This window comes from Silurus meridionalis, chromosome 2, assembly GCF_014805685.1.
Source record: "Silurus meridionalis isolate SWU-2019-XX chromosome 2, ASM1480568v1, whole genome shotgun sequence".
Lineage (NCBI taxonomy): Eukaryota > Metazoa > Chordata > Actinopteri > Siluriformes > Siluridae > Silurus > Silurus meridionalis.
The window spans coordinates 25,533,632-25,549,209 of record NC_060885.1 but is presented as its reverse complement, the minus strand read 5'-3'; the positions used below and the strand labels follow the sequence as shown (position 1 = coordinate 25,549,209).

The following is a 15,578-nucleotide window of genomic DNA, read 5'->3' as shown; positions in this document are numbered from 1 at the left end:
AGACAGCTCACTGGTCTGCACTTGCAAAACACAACTCAAACAAAGAGTAGACATTTAAAGTTATTAATTGTTTGATTACTTTATCTAACAAAGCAACTGAGCAACAATAAATACTTGTCAGTCACATGTTCCAATTATTTTAGCACTTAAAAAATGGATAGGTTAAAAATAAAAGTGCCATGTTCTAAATTAGTCTAGATGTAAATATCAGTAAATGAAAGCTTCTGATCATCTTGCCAATCTTTCAATCTCAAACCAAAATGACTTAAGTGTATAATAAATGCAAAAGAATTTGCTTTGCTTCACCAATACAGTCAAAGAATGTAGAATAATTTGGTTGTCATGACAAACAAAGTAACTACTAGTGGCTAGTGTGGAATCAATATTTTGTCAATAATTTATCAGGATGAATTGGAAGTATGAAATTCTTATACAAGTATAAAAATGTTTTTTTTATGAAATATATCTGAAACACTCACTTTATTCAAAAATTCCAATTTTCTTTTATTTTAAATATTTTTTAATCCATAATGAAACCATTGTATAGAATTGGTTTGTACTACCACATCAAAATGAATCCCTATATTAAATATTTTTGTGTACCAATACCATTTCTTTCCTTTATAATGAAAACCCCTCAGTTCCCATGTGGACAAAGGCACATTGGTAAAAACATTTATCAATGTGTGCAGTTGTGTGAAAGTAATTTCAAATACCCTTTTTCACTCATTCGGCCTATTGCTGAAGCAGGAGGAATCAAGCACCCAAATCACGCAATATAACCTAGGGGAAAACCATGATATACAAAGCTTTCAAAACACAACACAACCAAAGAAGCCCTTATCAAACAACAACAAAAAAATCAATTAGACACAGTTACTCCCTTTCAGACAAACAGAGGTGTGCACCAATTCTTATGTTTAGTGGAAAAAAAAAAAAAAAGTAAAATGCTTTCTTTCGCTACAAAGTGTTTTTTGGTTTCCCAGAGATGTGTTAGGTGGCAAAAGCAGCATTTGCAGTGTGTGGCAGTAAAGAATTCTATATTTAAGAGCAGTTAAGAATACAAATTGTCCAAAGCTAATCTAATCACTGCTGAGAGAGTAGGGCATTGCGATTTGCTTTCATCTTCTCCAAGCGCTTCACCAGGTGGTTGTTGGTCATCTCCATTTCCTCAATTTTGTCCAGTGCAGTACGCAGCTGCAAAATAAGTTAAGAAGCAAAAAAAACATTTAACATTTCATTAAAGAATGTTTTGTACAGCTCTCCATTTTAGTTTAAAACATTTTAGATTCAAACCACTTCTCAGCCATCAGCACAAAAGTTTCTCCTTCTCGGTCTCTCTTCCTCTGTCCTCTCTGACCACCTTCGCAAGTGGTTAAGGGTAGTGGATCATCCATTCAAAACCAAAAGTATTAAAAGTCTACAGTAGCCAAAAGTCTATAAAATACCTTAGTGTAGTTTATATTTAACTGGATATGTGTGTGTGTGTGTGTGTGTGTGTGTATTACAATACTATAGAAAGAAACATTTAATATAAAATATTTTAGAGTAGTTAATGTGCAGCTTGTATAGGAGTACAGCTTTACTGTCCTCTGAAAATAACTCAAAATACAGCCATTAGTGTCAAAATAGCTGCAAACAAAAGTGAGTACATACTAAGTGATAACAGCTGTACTTCCTTTAACCATGCAAAACCATTGTGTTACCATAAAGTGTTCAGGGTCATACAGAGGTTTTCCAAGACTGGTTCCACTCGGAACAGTCCTTACTAGAGTCGAACAAAGAAGTTGAAATCTCGTGCTGTACGTCAGGTGCAGAAGCTGCTTCAAAAAACAGACACATGAGTGTTGCAGCATTACTTTAGAGGTTGCAGAAGTGAAAGGTCCGCTGTCAGTGCTCAGACAATACACTGCACACTGCAACAAGTCAGTCTGCATGGCTGTTGTCCCAGAATAAAGCCTTTTTGAAGCTGGCTCACAAGAAAACCCACAAATACACATGTGGCCAAAATTGTTGGTACCCTTCGGTCAATGAAAGAAAAACTCGCAATGGTCACAGAAAAAACTTTAATCTGACAAAAGTAATAATAAATAAAAAATTTTTATGTTAACCAATGAAAGTCAGACATTACTTTTCAACCATGCTTCAACGGAATTATTAAAAAAAATAAACTCATGGAACAGGCCTAGACAAAAATGATGGTACCCCTAGAAAAGACTGAAAATAAATGTGACCAAAGGGACATGTTAATTCAAGGTGTGTTTAGCATTACTAATTAGCATTACAGATGTCTTCAATCTTGTAATCATTCAGTGGGCATATATATAGGGTTCCAGGTAGTCACTGTGTTGTCTGGTGACATAGTGTGTACCACACTGAACATGGACAGGAGGAAGTGAAGGAAAGAGTTGTCTCAGGAGATTAGAAAGAAAATTATAGACAAGCATGATAAAGGTAAAGGCTATAAGACTATATCTCCAAGCAGCTAGATGTTCCTGTGACTACAGTTGCACATATTATTCAGAAATGTAAGATCCATGGGATTGTAGCCAACCTCCTGGACGTGGCCGCAGGAGGAAAATTAATTACCAATCAACGAGACGGATAATCCGAATGGTAACAAAAGAGCCCAGAAAGACTTCTAAAGAGATCCAAGGTGAACTCCATGCTCAAGGAACATCAGTGTCAGATTGCACTATTGCACTGTTGTTTGAGCCAAAGTGGACTACATGGGAGACGACCAAGGAGGACACCATTGTTGAAAACAAATCATAAAAAAGCTAGACTGGAATATGCCAAACTACATGTTTACAAGCCACAAAGCTTCTGGGAGAATGTCCTATGGACAGATAACACAAAAATTGAACTTTTTGCCAAAGCACATCAGCTCTATGTTTACAGATGGAAAAATGAAGCATATCAAGAAAAGAACACTGTCCCTACTGTGAAACACGGAGTAGGCTCTGTTATGTTCTGGGGCTACTTTGCTGCATCCGGCACAGGGTGTCTTGAATCCTTGCAGGGTACAATGAAATCTGAAGACTATCAAGAGATTCTAGAGAGAAATGTGCTGGACAGTGTCAGAAAGCTTGGTCTCAGTTGCAGGTCATGTAACAGGACAATGACGCAAAACACACAGCTAAAAACACAAAATATTGGATTATTCTACAGTGGAGTTCTGTGAGCCCTGACCTCAATCCTATTGAGCATCTTTGGAAGAAGCTGAAACATGCCGTCTGACTCAGATGGTGTCCAGCATGTGTAGAGACACCCTGGTGAGGAGAACCAAGAAAATTGTGTCTGCATACAGTCAAGCATGGTGGTGGTAACATCATGGTCTGGGGCTGAATGAATGCTGCTGATACTGGGGAGCTGCGGTTCCAACATGTAACTGTGACATTCTGAAGCAGAACATGATGCCCTCCCTTCAGAAACTGGGCCGAATGCCAAATTTTAACATGAAAACGCCCCCAAACACACTGCCAAGATGACAACTGCCTTGCTAAAGGTGATGTCTCCAGTATGTCGCCAGACCTGAACCCTATTGAGCACCTGTGGGCCATCCTCAAGCACCATGGTGGAGAAGCACCATGTGTCTAACATCCAGCAGCTCCCCGATGTCATTATAGAGGAGTGGAAGAGGACCCCAAGAACAAACTTTGCAGCTCTGGTGAATTCCATGCCGAGGATTAAGGCAGTGCTAGGTAACAATTGTACTCACACAAAATGTTGACATGTTCATGAGTTCTTTTCAGAGGACAGTTAATCTGTACTGCTTTACAAGCTGCACATTGCCTACTCTAAAATACAGAAGATACACTAAAATGGTTGCTGAAATGTGAGGGGTGTACTCACTTTTGTGTGATACTGTATATATATTTGAGAGTCTGTGTGTATGTGTGTGTGTGTGTGTGTGTGTACTGTTCATACACACAGAAAAATACACATACAAATTGACCTTTTTTTCTTCTTTGATTTGCCAAATTATACATTCACTTTATTAGGAACGCCATGGAAAAACAATGGAACAATATGTGCATGAGATACAACAGCAGAAGTTCAGATTAGGTTCCATGTCTGTCAGCCAAGAGCATAGTTCTTTGGCTCTCATGGGCACAGACTCACCTAAAAGGGATCTGCATTTGTTTTTTTGCAATTTGCTGCTAGCCAATTAGATATTTCATGAATGTGCAGTTCTGAAATTGCAATTCTGAAAGTGTTCCTAATAAAGTACACTCTGTATTTTAATCATAGCTTTACTTGCATCCTTACCTCCCTTTGTAGTTTTCTTTTCTCAGCCTTAAGTTCATCTTCAATTTTCTCAGAGTTATCAGCTGCTGCTTTATATCTTAACACCTGCCCTTCAAGTCTGTTTATCTAGGGAAATCATAGGGAAAATGTGCAGTATTAGAATGACTTCTATTAATTAAAAGCAATTTAACAATCATTAAGAAAACAGAACATGACCGACCGGATTACCAGACTCCCATACTAAATCTAAATCTTCTCATCTAAACAAGGTTACCTTTTATCAGAAAAAGCTCAGCTTTTTGCATTACAGTTGTAAAATTTTATAAATTGCATTTTTTTCATAGGAAGAGAGGTTAAAATATATTCAAAGACTAATATGAAAGACACGCATAATACATTACACATAAATACATGAAATACTTTGTTCTTAACTGAAACACATAACCAGTAAACTTTAATTACTTCATTAAAACACAATTTTCATCATTTTGCCCAAAAGCAAAAAAATGTATAAATTTATACTTTCTAAAACAGTTAAGGCTTTTTTTTTTTTTTACATTTGAATTTAAGGGAAAGTGTATATGGTCAGTGCTGAATTCCAAAATTATTTGGATGGTATACCGAGGCAGAATCAACCAAAATTGTCACCTGGCTGCAATATTTTAGAAACTTACATTTTGTTCCATTGTACCCATTTCTTGTTCTGCCTTTGAAAGCTTGAATTTATAGTCAGTAATTTGTCGGTTGGCATCTCCTACAGATAATACAATAACAGGATTAAATTAGAACAAATAAATAAAAAATGTATACAGACACAAAATTTTTTCATATATAAAAGTAAAGTGAATTTAATTTAACTTTTTTCTTACATTTTATTTTATTTTTATTCATTGCCAAATCAGAACCTGCATTGTAATGAGGCTGGAATTACAAATGGCACCATAATATGACACCCTCTCCAGCAGAGAGGATTAGGAAAATTTATATATGTTTTAAAACCCTGGTTTTGTACATCTTATTACTGGCCTAAGCAGTTGTACTTAACTCATTCAAAACTATTGTACAAGTACCAAAGCAGGATGTGGCGACAGTGCGCAACAACTTTCATCTAGTTCTTACCCACGTCATTACAAAGTGCTTCAATTGGCTGGTCATTTCTTATATAAAAGCCACTCTTTAGCTGAACTCTGGACATTTTAACCAACAGACCAGAGTTTGTTATACTTTGAAACAACACCCCATCCACCATTGACTTAAACACTCCTCTACTCAGATCATGATAAACTCTACCGCTGTACCATAAATACCATCCTTACAAACTGCATCCCATTTTGGTAGAATAACTGCAGAGTGCACAACCAAGGCACTACATCTACTAGTGAAAACTACCCCATAAATTATTAAGACACAACATTAATATTTATCAAAAGTGTTGTCTACAAAGAATGAATGGTATTATCATTATCACACCTCCCATTGCCACCACTCACTGTTTTCTGTAGCATTTTTCTGATTGAAGACATGCATTCTGCACTGCAACAAAAAGAATCAAAAACAGCATTTTCCTTTTGGCTGTACTAATTCTGAACTCAGACACTAACTGCCAGTCTCTACACAATAACTAAGCAACTGTTTCATTTAATTTATTTGGTATTTGCCCTACTGGTTCAGTGTTGTTTCTGATATTGAAAATAAAGTTAAACCTAGCCTTTTATATCTGTTAAACTGTTTCAGAGAACGTTTCTTTGACAAACAATGCAACAAACTAAGTTATAAACAAAAAAAACCAACGTTGTCTCTCAAAAACGATAAAGAACAAGGTGTTTTCAAAGTTTTGACATGCACTGTAATTCTGCTATTAAGTCTACCAATCTCAATTAACAGCCTCCAAATAAACAGGTGCTCAGAATACTTTAATGATTTACAGTATAATAAACAAATGTATAATAACGTACAGCCATGGCCAAAAGTTTAAGAACAACACAAATATAGTTTTTTCTTAAAGTCTTCTGCCTCAGTTTTTATGATTTGCATATACGCCAAAATGTTGTAAAGAGTAATCAGATGAATTGCAATTAATAGCAAAGTGTGATTATTGACCCTAGTCTTTCCTTTGAGCCTCACGTGAATAATATTACCAGGATTGCCTTCTTTCATCTTAGAAATATTGCTAAAATTAGAAATATGATGTTACAGGATGCAGATAAACAAGTTCATGCTTTTGTTACATCTAGATTCTCAGGGACTCAGACACAGTCTCTTTGTTTAGGTCAAGGCTGAAAACATATTTATTTAGTCAAGTCTTTTATCAGTAGATTTTTCTTGGGTAAGGAGCAGATCTGGAGGGATTATGGATATAGTGTTCAGTGAACTGGGATATTTGTATGCTACCATCCCCTCACTCTCACAGTTCACTCAGGTTTGTTGACGGTGGTGTGGTGGTCGTCTCTTATCCCAGAGATCCCTCATGTCTGTGTTACCTTCTGGTTCTCCCTTTTAGTTATGCTGCCATAGCGAGTCTTGCCGGAGTCTCCAACTGCACAGTGTCCTTAACTTTTATACAACAATAAGTACACATAATAATCCATATCCTCCTCTTCCTGTTTAACTCTCGGTCAAGTTAAACATGCTCCTGAGGATCCAGTGGCCACTGTTCCTGCCCCTTTTCCCGCAGCGGATCTTCCCACTTCGTCCTGGCCTGCCTCGGGATAGTGTTCTCTTCAATTGGAGGTCACTCTGTGCAGTTAGGGATGTTTCTCATCAACGCCTTGGGTGGTTCCATGAAATTCCAGAGTAAGAACGGGAGCTTTGAGGATGGATTTGGACTGTAATTCATGTCAACAGTCTGCTACACTGACTAAGGACTACAGTTTACTTCTGACCACCATCACTGTACCCCGCAACATCGTTTATCTGTAATAAATGTAAAAAAAGACATTCGGTGCAATCCAGATGAGGATGGGCTCCCGCTTGAGTCTGGTTCCTTTCAAGGTTTCTTCCTTATGCCATCTCGGGGAGTTTTTCCTTGCCACAGTCGCTACCGGCTCACTCATCAGGGACAAACTTACACTTATAAAGAACATCTTCATGTGCTAAAATCATTGTTCTTACTCTGTTAACCAGGTTACCTGCAAGGAAACACATGCAGTCATCATTGCTTTGCACAAAAAAGGGATAGGCAAGGATATTGCTGCTAGTAAAGATTGCAAGGAGAGAGGTTCAATTGTTGTGAAGAAGGCTTCAGGCCCACAAAGGTCCAGCAAGCACCAGGACCATCTCCTATGAGTAACAGTAAGGTAAAGACTTTTGAAGGATGGCCTGGTGTCAAGATGCGCAGCTAAGAAGCCACTTCTCTCCAGGAAAAACATCAGTGACAGACTGATATTGTGCAAAAGGTACAGGTATTGGATTGCTGGGGTAAAGTCATTTTCTCTGATGTATCCCATTCCGATTGTTTTGGGCATCCAAAAAAAAGCTTGTCCGGAAAAGAAAAACTGAGCGCTACCATTAGTCCTGTATCATGACAACAGTAAAGCATCCTGAGACCTTTCATGTGTAGGGTTTCATATCAGCCAAAGGAACTTAAGAACATAGCCATTAATGAAGAACAGTATAAAAAGATCGTCCAAGAACAACTTTGTCACCATCTGTTCTTGGATGGTTGGGAAAACAATGCCTTTTCCAGCATGATAGAGCACCTTGCCATAAGGCAAAAGTGATAACTAAGTGGCTCAGGGAACAAAACATCTCCCCGAACTCCCCAGACCTTAAACCCATTGAGAACTTGTGGTCAATCCTAAAGAGACTGGTGGACAAACAAAAACCCACAAATTCTGACAAACATTGACAAAAAGTTGATTATGCAAAAGATGGGTTGCAAAACAACTATAGCAGCAGACTTTGTGAAAAGTAATATTTGTGTCATTCTCAAAACTTTTGCCTTTGCCGTTAATATGCCTTACACGTACGCTGCCTTCAATTACTTACTTCGGTAAGGTATGCACTTTGGAAAGCATTGAAACGTGCAGGTGTAAGTATGACAGATCTTTTGGAAAGATGAAGATAGACTTAAATAACCCTTTCAGCTGGTTGCAAGTGTAAACTTACTCTGCATTTCAATCAAGTTCAAGTCAGTGCCATTTTCCAGTTGTTCTCCATCAGGGTCAACACTTTCCATCTTCAAATGTTTCTGTTTTTCATCCTGAAGCTGCGTTTTTAGTTTCCTTATCTATGAGATGCCAAAGCAGAATAATGTTACAAATACCCTCTTCTGGGGCAATTGCTCATTCTTTTATCATCAATCATTCTATTAAACACCTCAGATAATATTCGTACTTGGGATAAGAGTTCATCTTTTTCTTCAGCAAGCTTTCGTAGTCGAATATCTGTTATGGGGAAAAAAGGCATTTACAACTATGAGATAATACTGCATCCCTTTAAAATAATGTGTTTAATACTAACATGAATTTGTAATTATGTTCTTTATATAAAATAAAATAATTAAAAACCAACAATTCTTTATTACACTGGACTCCACACCTAATTATCTACTAATAATCAGTAGTAGTCTCAAAGGTTGTCAAACATCTGTTTTCATACCCAGAGGTCCATCTCCAGCAGACTCCAGCACTTGAGCAGCTTCCTGAGTGACAAGAGTAATCACTGAGGTGGGGGATTCATGACTAACATCCCCATTGGGAGTGCCCTCGGGAATGATAACCAGCCCATGTTTCTGTAGGAAGCAGAGTTATTATGTGAGATATAATGCTTTCATATGCAGCAGTAAAGATTACACATCACCCAGGGCATCTTATGCTACAAGCCCTTTGGGAAACATAATGAGACCCTATCAACCCCAACTGAAATATTTCTTACTGCAATTTTTTTTAAAGAAACTGTTACAATATAAGAACACACAGTTTGGGCTAATATTCATGTTTACATCCTTGCTGTAAACTATATAATAATTTAGAAAAGATAATTAAATAAATAAAACCTTTAATTTAAATAAAGGTGCTGGTATTTTGATCCTTAACTCTATACATATATCTAACACTTATGCAGTCAGTGTATATGCAATTGCAAGGTATGGGAATTTTAAAATATTTACCTGAACAGATATATAAACACAAAGCCCATTTACTTCAAACAAATATACAAGACTGTGATAAAGTAATTGCCCCTAAAGTAGTCTGGGTTTTATATATATAGATTTTATAAATACAAAATAATACAAGTAAACATTTTGTCATCTAAGTAATTGTAAATGACTTTTCTGTGGAAAGATTTATTGCATAGTTTATTATTCATTCATGTGATAAAAATACTGGAACAAAATACAGAAATATTTATTTAAACATACAAGTTTGGTGAATTGTCTTAAAAATGGCAATCGTACCAAAAAAAAGACAACTGCAAGGTGAAAACCTCTGCTAAAGAAAATAAATATTAAAGTAGACCTTACAGTTGAGTAAACAACTTATTGTGATCAACATGTCAGACAAAACTCAGTAATCAGTTTAGAAGGACCATGTTTCAGGGAGAAATACATCATATAAAAGAGTTGGCAAAACCAGCTATTTCATCAACATCCCTGTGGAGAAGCTGGGTGGTGCCAGCATCTAGGTATGGAAGTGCTTATTAGTGGTAGGGACAGGGAGACCTGTCAGAATTAAGAGAAGTATGAATGCAGCCTCAAGCTCCACAGTAACCTTAAAAAGCCTTGTTGAATTAAAATATGTATATAAAAAAATCATATTCCATCCATCCACCCAAAACACATTTTATTATATAACAAGATATTATATTGATATAAATTTTAAATTAGGGGAACAAAAAAATCTAAAGTGGCTTTTGACTTTTAAGTAATTTACAAACTTTCTTAAAAACTTGTCACTTTTTTAGTTTAATCCACCTAAAATTAAACTATACTTATACATTAATTATGATTCAAAAAGGAACATTCATAATGAGCAAAACGTATTTCCTTTGGTATATTCCTTGGTCTTCAACACCGACATACCTCTACTGTTTTGGATTTCCCCTTGAGGTCAGCCAGCTCATCTCTGAGCTCGTCCCTCTCTTTCCTAATGCAATCAAAGTACTCTTTCTGTCTCTCTAAGGCCTAGCCAACAGCAGGGCAGGAAAGAGAGAAGAGCCATGAGGGGAACAAATGGAGAAGGACAGGCCACATTGAAGCAGACAAGACAAAATGATCAGCATGCACAGACCGCAAGGTTAAGATGCAAAGTCTAACATAACAGCAAGCATTAAAAGGTGGTACGAATAAGATGACATGCTTTTTCAAAAGCATTACAGCTAAATGGCCTAAAATCTGAGTGAAAGGAAAACTTACGTTAAAAATAAAAAAGTAAAATCATACATGTTTTAGTTCACCTTAATTTTTCATTATATTAGGGCCTGAATATCAGATTTCAAAATAGTTTTTTTCTAAAAGTAATCTAACATTTAGAAACCCGGTGAGAAAAAATAAGTAGACTGCATAATTCAGTAACATGTAGAATAACTTGTTTACAATAATCTGAAATACATTTTTCCCTCTAAGAAAATTTTTTCTAAGAAAAAATGTTTCTTCTTTACAACATTGCTTTAGTACATTAATATGATATGATAATATCATGTGGGAAAATTAACCGAGGTCCTGAGTGCTGTGGAACAAGTTTAAATTGAGATCTCTGTACTTTGCTCCATTCCGCTTTCCCTCAACCCTAACCACAATCATGCTTTACTTTTGGAGTGGTGACTGGATTCCAACAGACATAACGTTTAGAATTGAGGCCAAACTGTTTAATCTTGGTTTCATCAGACCAGAGAATCTTGTTCTTAGTGTGAGAGTCCTTCAGGTGTTTTTTGCTAAATCTAAGTGGGCTTCCGAGGTTTTTGCGCTGAGGAGAGACTTTCGTTTAGCCACTCTGCCATAAAAACCAAGAGGGCTGCAGTGATGGTTGTCCTTCTGGAACTATGTCCCATCTCCACACAGGATCTCTGAAACTCTGTGACAATCGAGGTTCTTGTTCTAGTCTCTAACTAAGGCCCTGCTCTCCTGATTGCTCAGTTTGGCCAGCTGACCAGAAGAGTCCTGGTTGTGCCAAACCTCTTCCATTTAGGAATTATGGAGGCTGCTGTGCTCTTGGGAATCTTCAGTGCATCAATATGTTTGTAGACTTCTCCAGATCTGTGCCTTATAAAAATCCTGTCTCTGAGCTCTGCAGGCAGTTAATGGGTTGTTTTTTTCTCTGATCTGCATTGTCAGCTTTGAGGCCTTCTTTAGAGAGGTGTGTTCCTTTCCAAATCATGTCCAATCAAAAACTTTTTATACAGGTGGATTCCAATCAGGTTTTAGGTAAATGTTGTGTTCTTTAAAAAAAAATTATTGACATTTCTAAAATTGAGTTTTTATTATAATTATTTGTCACTATGGGTGTGTAGATTAATTAGAAAAAGGAATTACTATCGTAGTTTCAGATTGCAACATAAAGTTGAAGAAGTGAAGGGGGCTTGAATACTTTATGCAGTGTACATGTGTATTTTATTATAATGATAATAATAAAATTACATATAAAATCAATAATCGATAATAAATCTTGTCAACAAACACTGTTGTCGTTTAGTTGGGCTGCTTAAGTTACGGGTTAGCATGATGGCAAGATAACACAGCGGCTTGCTAAAAGGAACAAGAAGACACACTGGTGTCACGGATTAAAGTAAAACATCAGCACAGCAAGCAAAAACTGTACATTGGCATCAACTGCAAAATAAGCAACCCTGTTTACATAGCGATATTACGAGATCTAGCATCTAAATTAAGAAAAATATTATATTTATGACTTTGATAATGACTTCTTTGTTGATTTCGGATAAGTTGGTTTAAGTATTTCAAAACACAACAGAATTTCAGAGTTTCTGAAAAAAATCATCTCAGCATGCACAGTGCCTTGAACTTTCACATGATGTTTTTTGCTTTTTGCACCATTCTGTGTAAGCTCTAGAAATTGTTGTGTTTCTCAAATTAACCTGCCCATTTGGTACCAATAACTTTGCCACATTAAAAACACAGAGCTTTACATTTCCCCTGTATGGCTATTTGATGTGAAATTTAACAAACTCTTGACCTGTATTTGCATGATTTTCTGCACTGTAATGCTGTCACATGCTGTTTGGATAAGTGTATACATGTGCTACTGTAGAGGTGTTGTTAAAGCAAGCAGGGAGTGTATACACGCATACACATACAGATCACTCTATTATGGTATTGGTGGTCCATGCTTATAAAAGTCCTATTGTTGCTCAAATCTTCATACCGCAATCTTTTTGTCCTTCCAGTTAACAGTTTCCTGTAGGTCAAACACCTCCCTTGTGAGTGTATCTAACTTGTACTGAATGTTCTGGTTTGCCTAGAAAAGTCAAATCGAGAGCCATGAAATGGAAGAAGCAGAAGACAAAAGCAAGACAAAAGACATAGATAAGAGCTAAAAATCCTGCATATGGATCTTAGGTCTGTAACTCATGGGAAAAAAAACAGTTATACCATGTTTGAATAAATGTTTTCTGCACCGAGTAGATTTTTATATGAATGAAGAAGTCTCACCTCAATAAGTTCATCTCGCTGATGGATTCCCTCTTTTAGCTCCTCTTGTTTATGCAGCAGAACTGAACATGTGTGCTTTTGCCTCTCCAATTCCTGCAGGTAATATTTTTCAGATCATATAAGAAGTATATTGAAACTTCTTTATAACAATTTCAAAACTCCATAACAAAAATTTGAGTCAGTTTAAGTCAGTTTTGTTATCATGTTGTATGGGTATAATGTAGATTTTGAATATTATATACTGTAATTTCCGGACTATAAAGCACACCCTTGTATATGCACTGAATTTTACAAGTATTTTTATTTTTAACATAAATAAGCCGCAGGTCAACACTAAAACTAATGAACTTTACACAGGCTTTACCGAAAGAGAGCGTCTGTTACACGGTGTAACGGGTGAAATATGTTGTGGCTCCTTTAAGAGCAGAGCGGCATTTTGGGAACAGCAGGTCACTGCATTCTGAGACTGAGGATTATGTGCTCATTATTTTCTGATGCTCATTTCTAAGTTTCTTTGACTAACCCATAACGCTGTTGCCAAGAAAAATAAAAAAGCACGCGTTTTGGAAACCTGTCTGTGCTTATATGAATTCATTTGCAACTGGAGTTAGCGAGCTCTCCCTTTACCCAGACTCAAGGCGCTACAACGGCTTGTATCTAAACAGTAGCTGACCAAGTAAGTGATTGTTCACTCTCTTCCTCCTTCCTTTCACAACTACTGTATTTCTCTGTGGAGTTTATCTTTTGTCATCTTTTGTCAAATCAATACCGGTGAAAGGTTTTCTCCTGATGCCGTGCAGCTCAGAACACAGGTGAGGTGCGTTTTTCGTTTCCGTTTGGAAATTTCATTGGTCTAATGTTATGGGGTTCAGTTTTTTGGCTTGAAGTTTGTGAAACCGGGAAAAACCTAGGAAAAATCCATAAATTAGCCACTTCGTTGTTTAAGCCGCGGGGTTCAAAATGTGGGAAAAAAAGTAGCAGCTTATAGTCCGAAAAATACGGTATATATTTTACACATTAAACACATTATATATTACACACACACACACACACACACACACACACACACACACACACACACAAACTATACAGACAAAAGTATTGGGACAACTGACATTTACAGCCAGAAGCAGGTCTTTCCCAAACTTTTACCATAACATTGGAAGCACACCAATGTATAGAAGGTTTAAAGATGCAGTTGAATTAAATTTTCCCTTAATTTGAACTAGGAGACAAAAAACTGACATGACAGTTCCAAGAATATATGGTTTACATGGGATGGAGTGGAAGATCTTGAGTTGCCTGCTATAGAGCTCTGAACTTAACCCTATTTAACGTGTGTGTGTGTGTGTGTGTGTGTGTGTGTGTGTGTGTGTGTGTGTGTGTGTGTACCTTTGATTTCTCTTCTGTTTCCCTGATCAGCTCTGACATCTGCTCTTCCATTTCCTCTATAACATCCTTGAGCGTGTCCACCTGGTAAATGAGGTTTGCCTTTTCATTGTCAAGTTGTGCGTTAGATACCATGGCCTTTTTATACTTTTCCTCCACCTCTGACAAAGATTCCTATAGAGAATATAAGATTTCTTAAAAACACAACTAATATAATAACATAATTGCTAGATACAATCCTTATAATTATGGAATAATAACAAAGAGGGTGCATGGGCACTGAATTACAAGTGATTTTTTCCCATTTATTAGAGTTAAAAAAGTTATGTTATCCAATTAACTTCTTAACCACTGACTTCTTTGTTTTAAGAGGTAAGTGGTTAAAGTACTGTGCATATATAAGGATATTTATATATCGATATATATAATCAACAACAACAAAAGATTTTGGATGCTAAATTGTTACAACTTAGTTTTAAATAATAGTACTTTTTTCTTAAATATATTATTAAGAAGGACGAAGATTTATTCTCATTTATAATATTTTGTGTATCTCATCTGATTTTGCACTAGGAAAGCAGTTGGCAACTAATTATAGCTTGTAATAACAGCAAACTAATAGTAGCAAGTCTCCAAACAAATTAAGACAAACCATGTTGAACCATGTTGAATGTTAAGCTTTAAAAGATAAATGCTGATAAACTCTTAAAAGCCTCAACTCAAGTTGACATACAGGCTAGGAAAGTAAAACAAAAAAAAATGTAAAAACAAGTTTTAAAATAAATAAATAAATAGTTTCATGCAAGGTTCATGCTTTCACCCAAAATAACGGCAAAAGCAGTGAGGTTTGGATGCGAGTAACAACATGCCTCCAGACAAAGTTATCGGAAAAAGAGATGACATGCACCGGATACAAGCCCCTCTACCTTCAGCTCTTTAAGACCCTGCATATATCGCCCCTCTACATCCTGAATCTGGTCCTTTAGATCATATATATCCTGTCGTAGAGGAAGGGTTGAAATGAATATTTGTGAAACGCAGAAGCACTGAAGAAAAAATATGGCACATGCCTACTTTCCAAAGAGACACTAAAAGAAAAGACAGCAAAACAAAAGCTACTGGGGAGTTTTTAGGTTATAAATCCCCAAATAGAATTTATATGCTGGTTACAATGATAATGATCCACAATGCAAAAAAAAGACAGTAAAATTTCTTGACTATATATAACTGTACAAAATATAGTCACATTTATCTAGTATTTCATATTACAATAAACTAAACGTAAGATTATTAACCCTATTCCAAGCAATATGTACTAATTTCAAACTTT

The 15,578-nt window shown here is 36.4% G+C and overlaps 1 protein-coding gene across 20 annotated transcripts in view; it reads right to left on the bottom strand.

Annotated features, from left to right (window-relative positions):
- Positions 1-479: 479 nt before the first annotated feature.
- Positions 480-15,578, bottom strand: part of lrrfip2 (leucine rich repeat (in FLII) interacting protein 2) — a 52,385-nt gene continuing 37,286 nt past the window's right edge. For 10 of the 20 annotated variants that reach the window (XM_046864361.1, XM_046864351.1, XM_046864433.1 and 7 more), the window contains 11 exons: positions 15,175-15,246; positions 14,252-14,422; positions 12,860-12,952; positions 12,573-12,665; positions 10,274-10,375; positions 8,851-8,983; positions 8,587-8,636; positions 8,359-8,479; positions 4,926-5,005; positions 4,273-4,377; positions 480-1,197 (listed from right to left, as the gene is read on the bottom strand). In XM_046864361.1, the coding sequence (XP_046720317.1) occupies positions 1,087-1,197; positions 4,273-4,377; positions 4,926-5,005; positions 8,359-8,479; positions 8,587-8,636; positions 8,851-8,983; positions 10,274-10,375; positions 12,573-12,665; positions 12,860-12,952; positions 14,252-14,422; positions 15,175-15,246 (1,131 nt within the window). In that variant the 3' untranslated portion in view covers positions 480-1,086. The remainder of the gene's footprint in view (positions 1,198-4,272; positions 4,378-4,925; positions 5,006-8,358; positions 8,480-8,586; positions 8,637-8,850; positions 8,984-10,273; positions 10,376-12,572; positions 12,666-12,859; positions 12,953-14,251; positions 14,423-15,174; positions 15,247-15,578) is intronic. The other 10 variants (XM_046864395.1, XM_046864488.1, XM_046864384.1 and 7 more) reach the window with 6 other exon arrangements.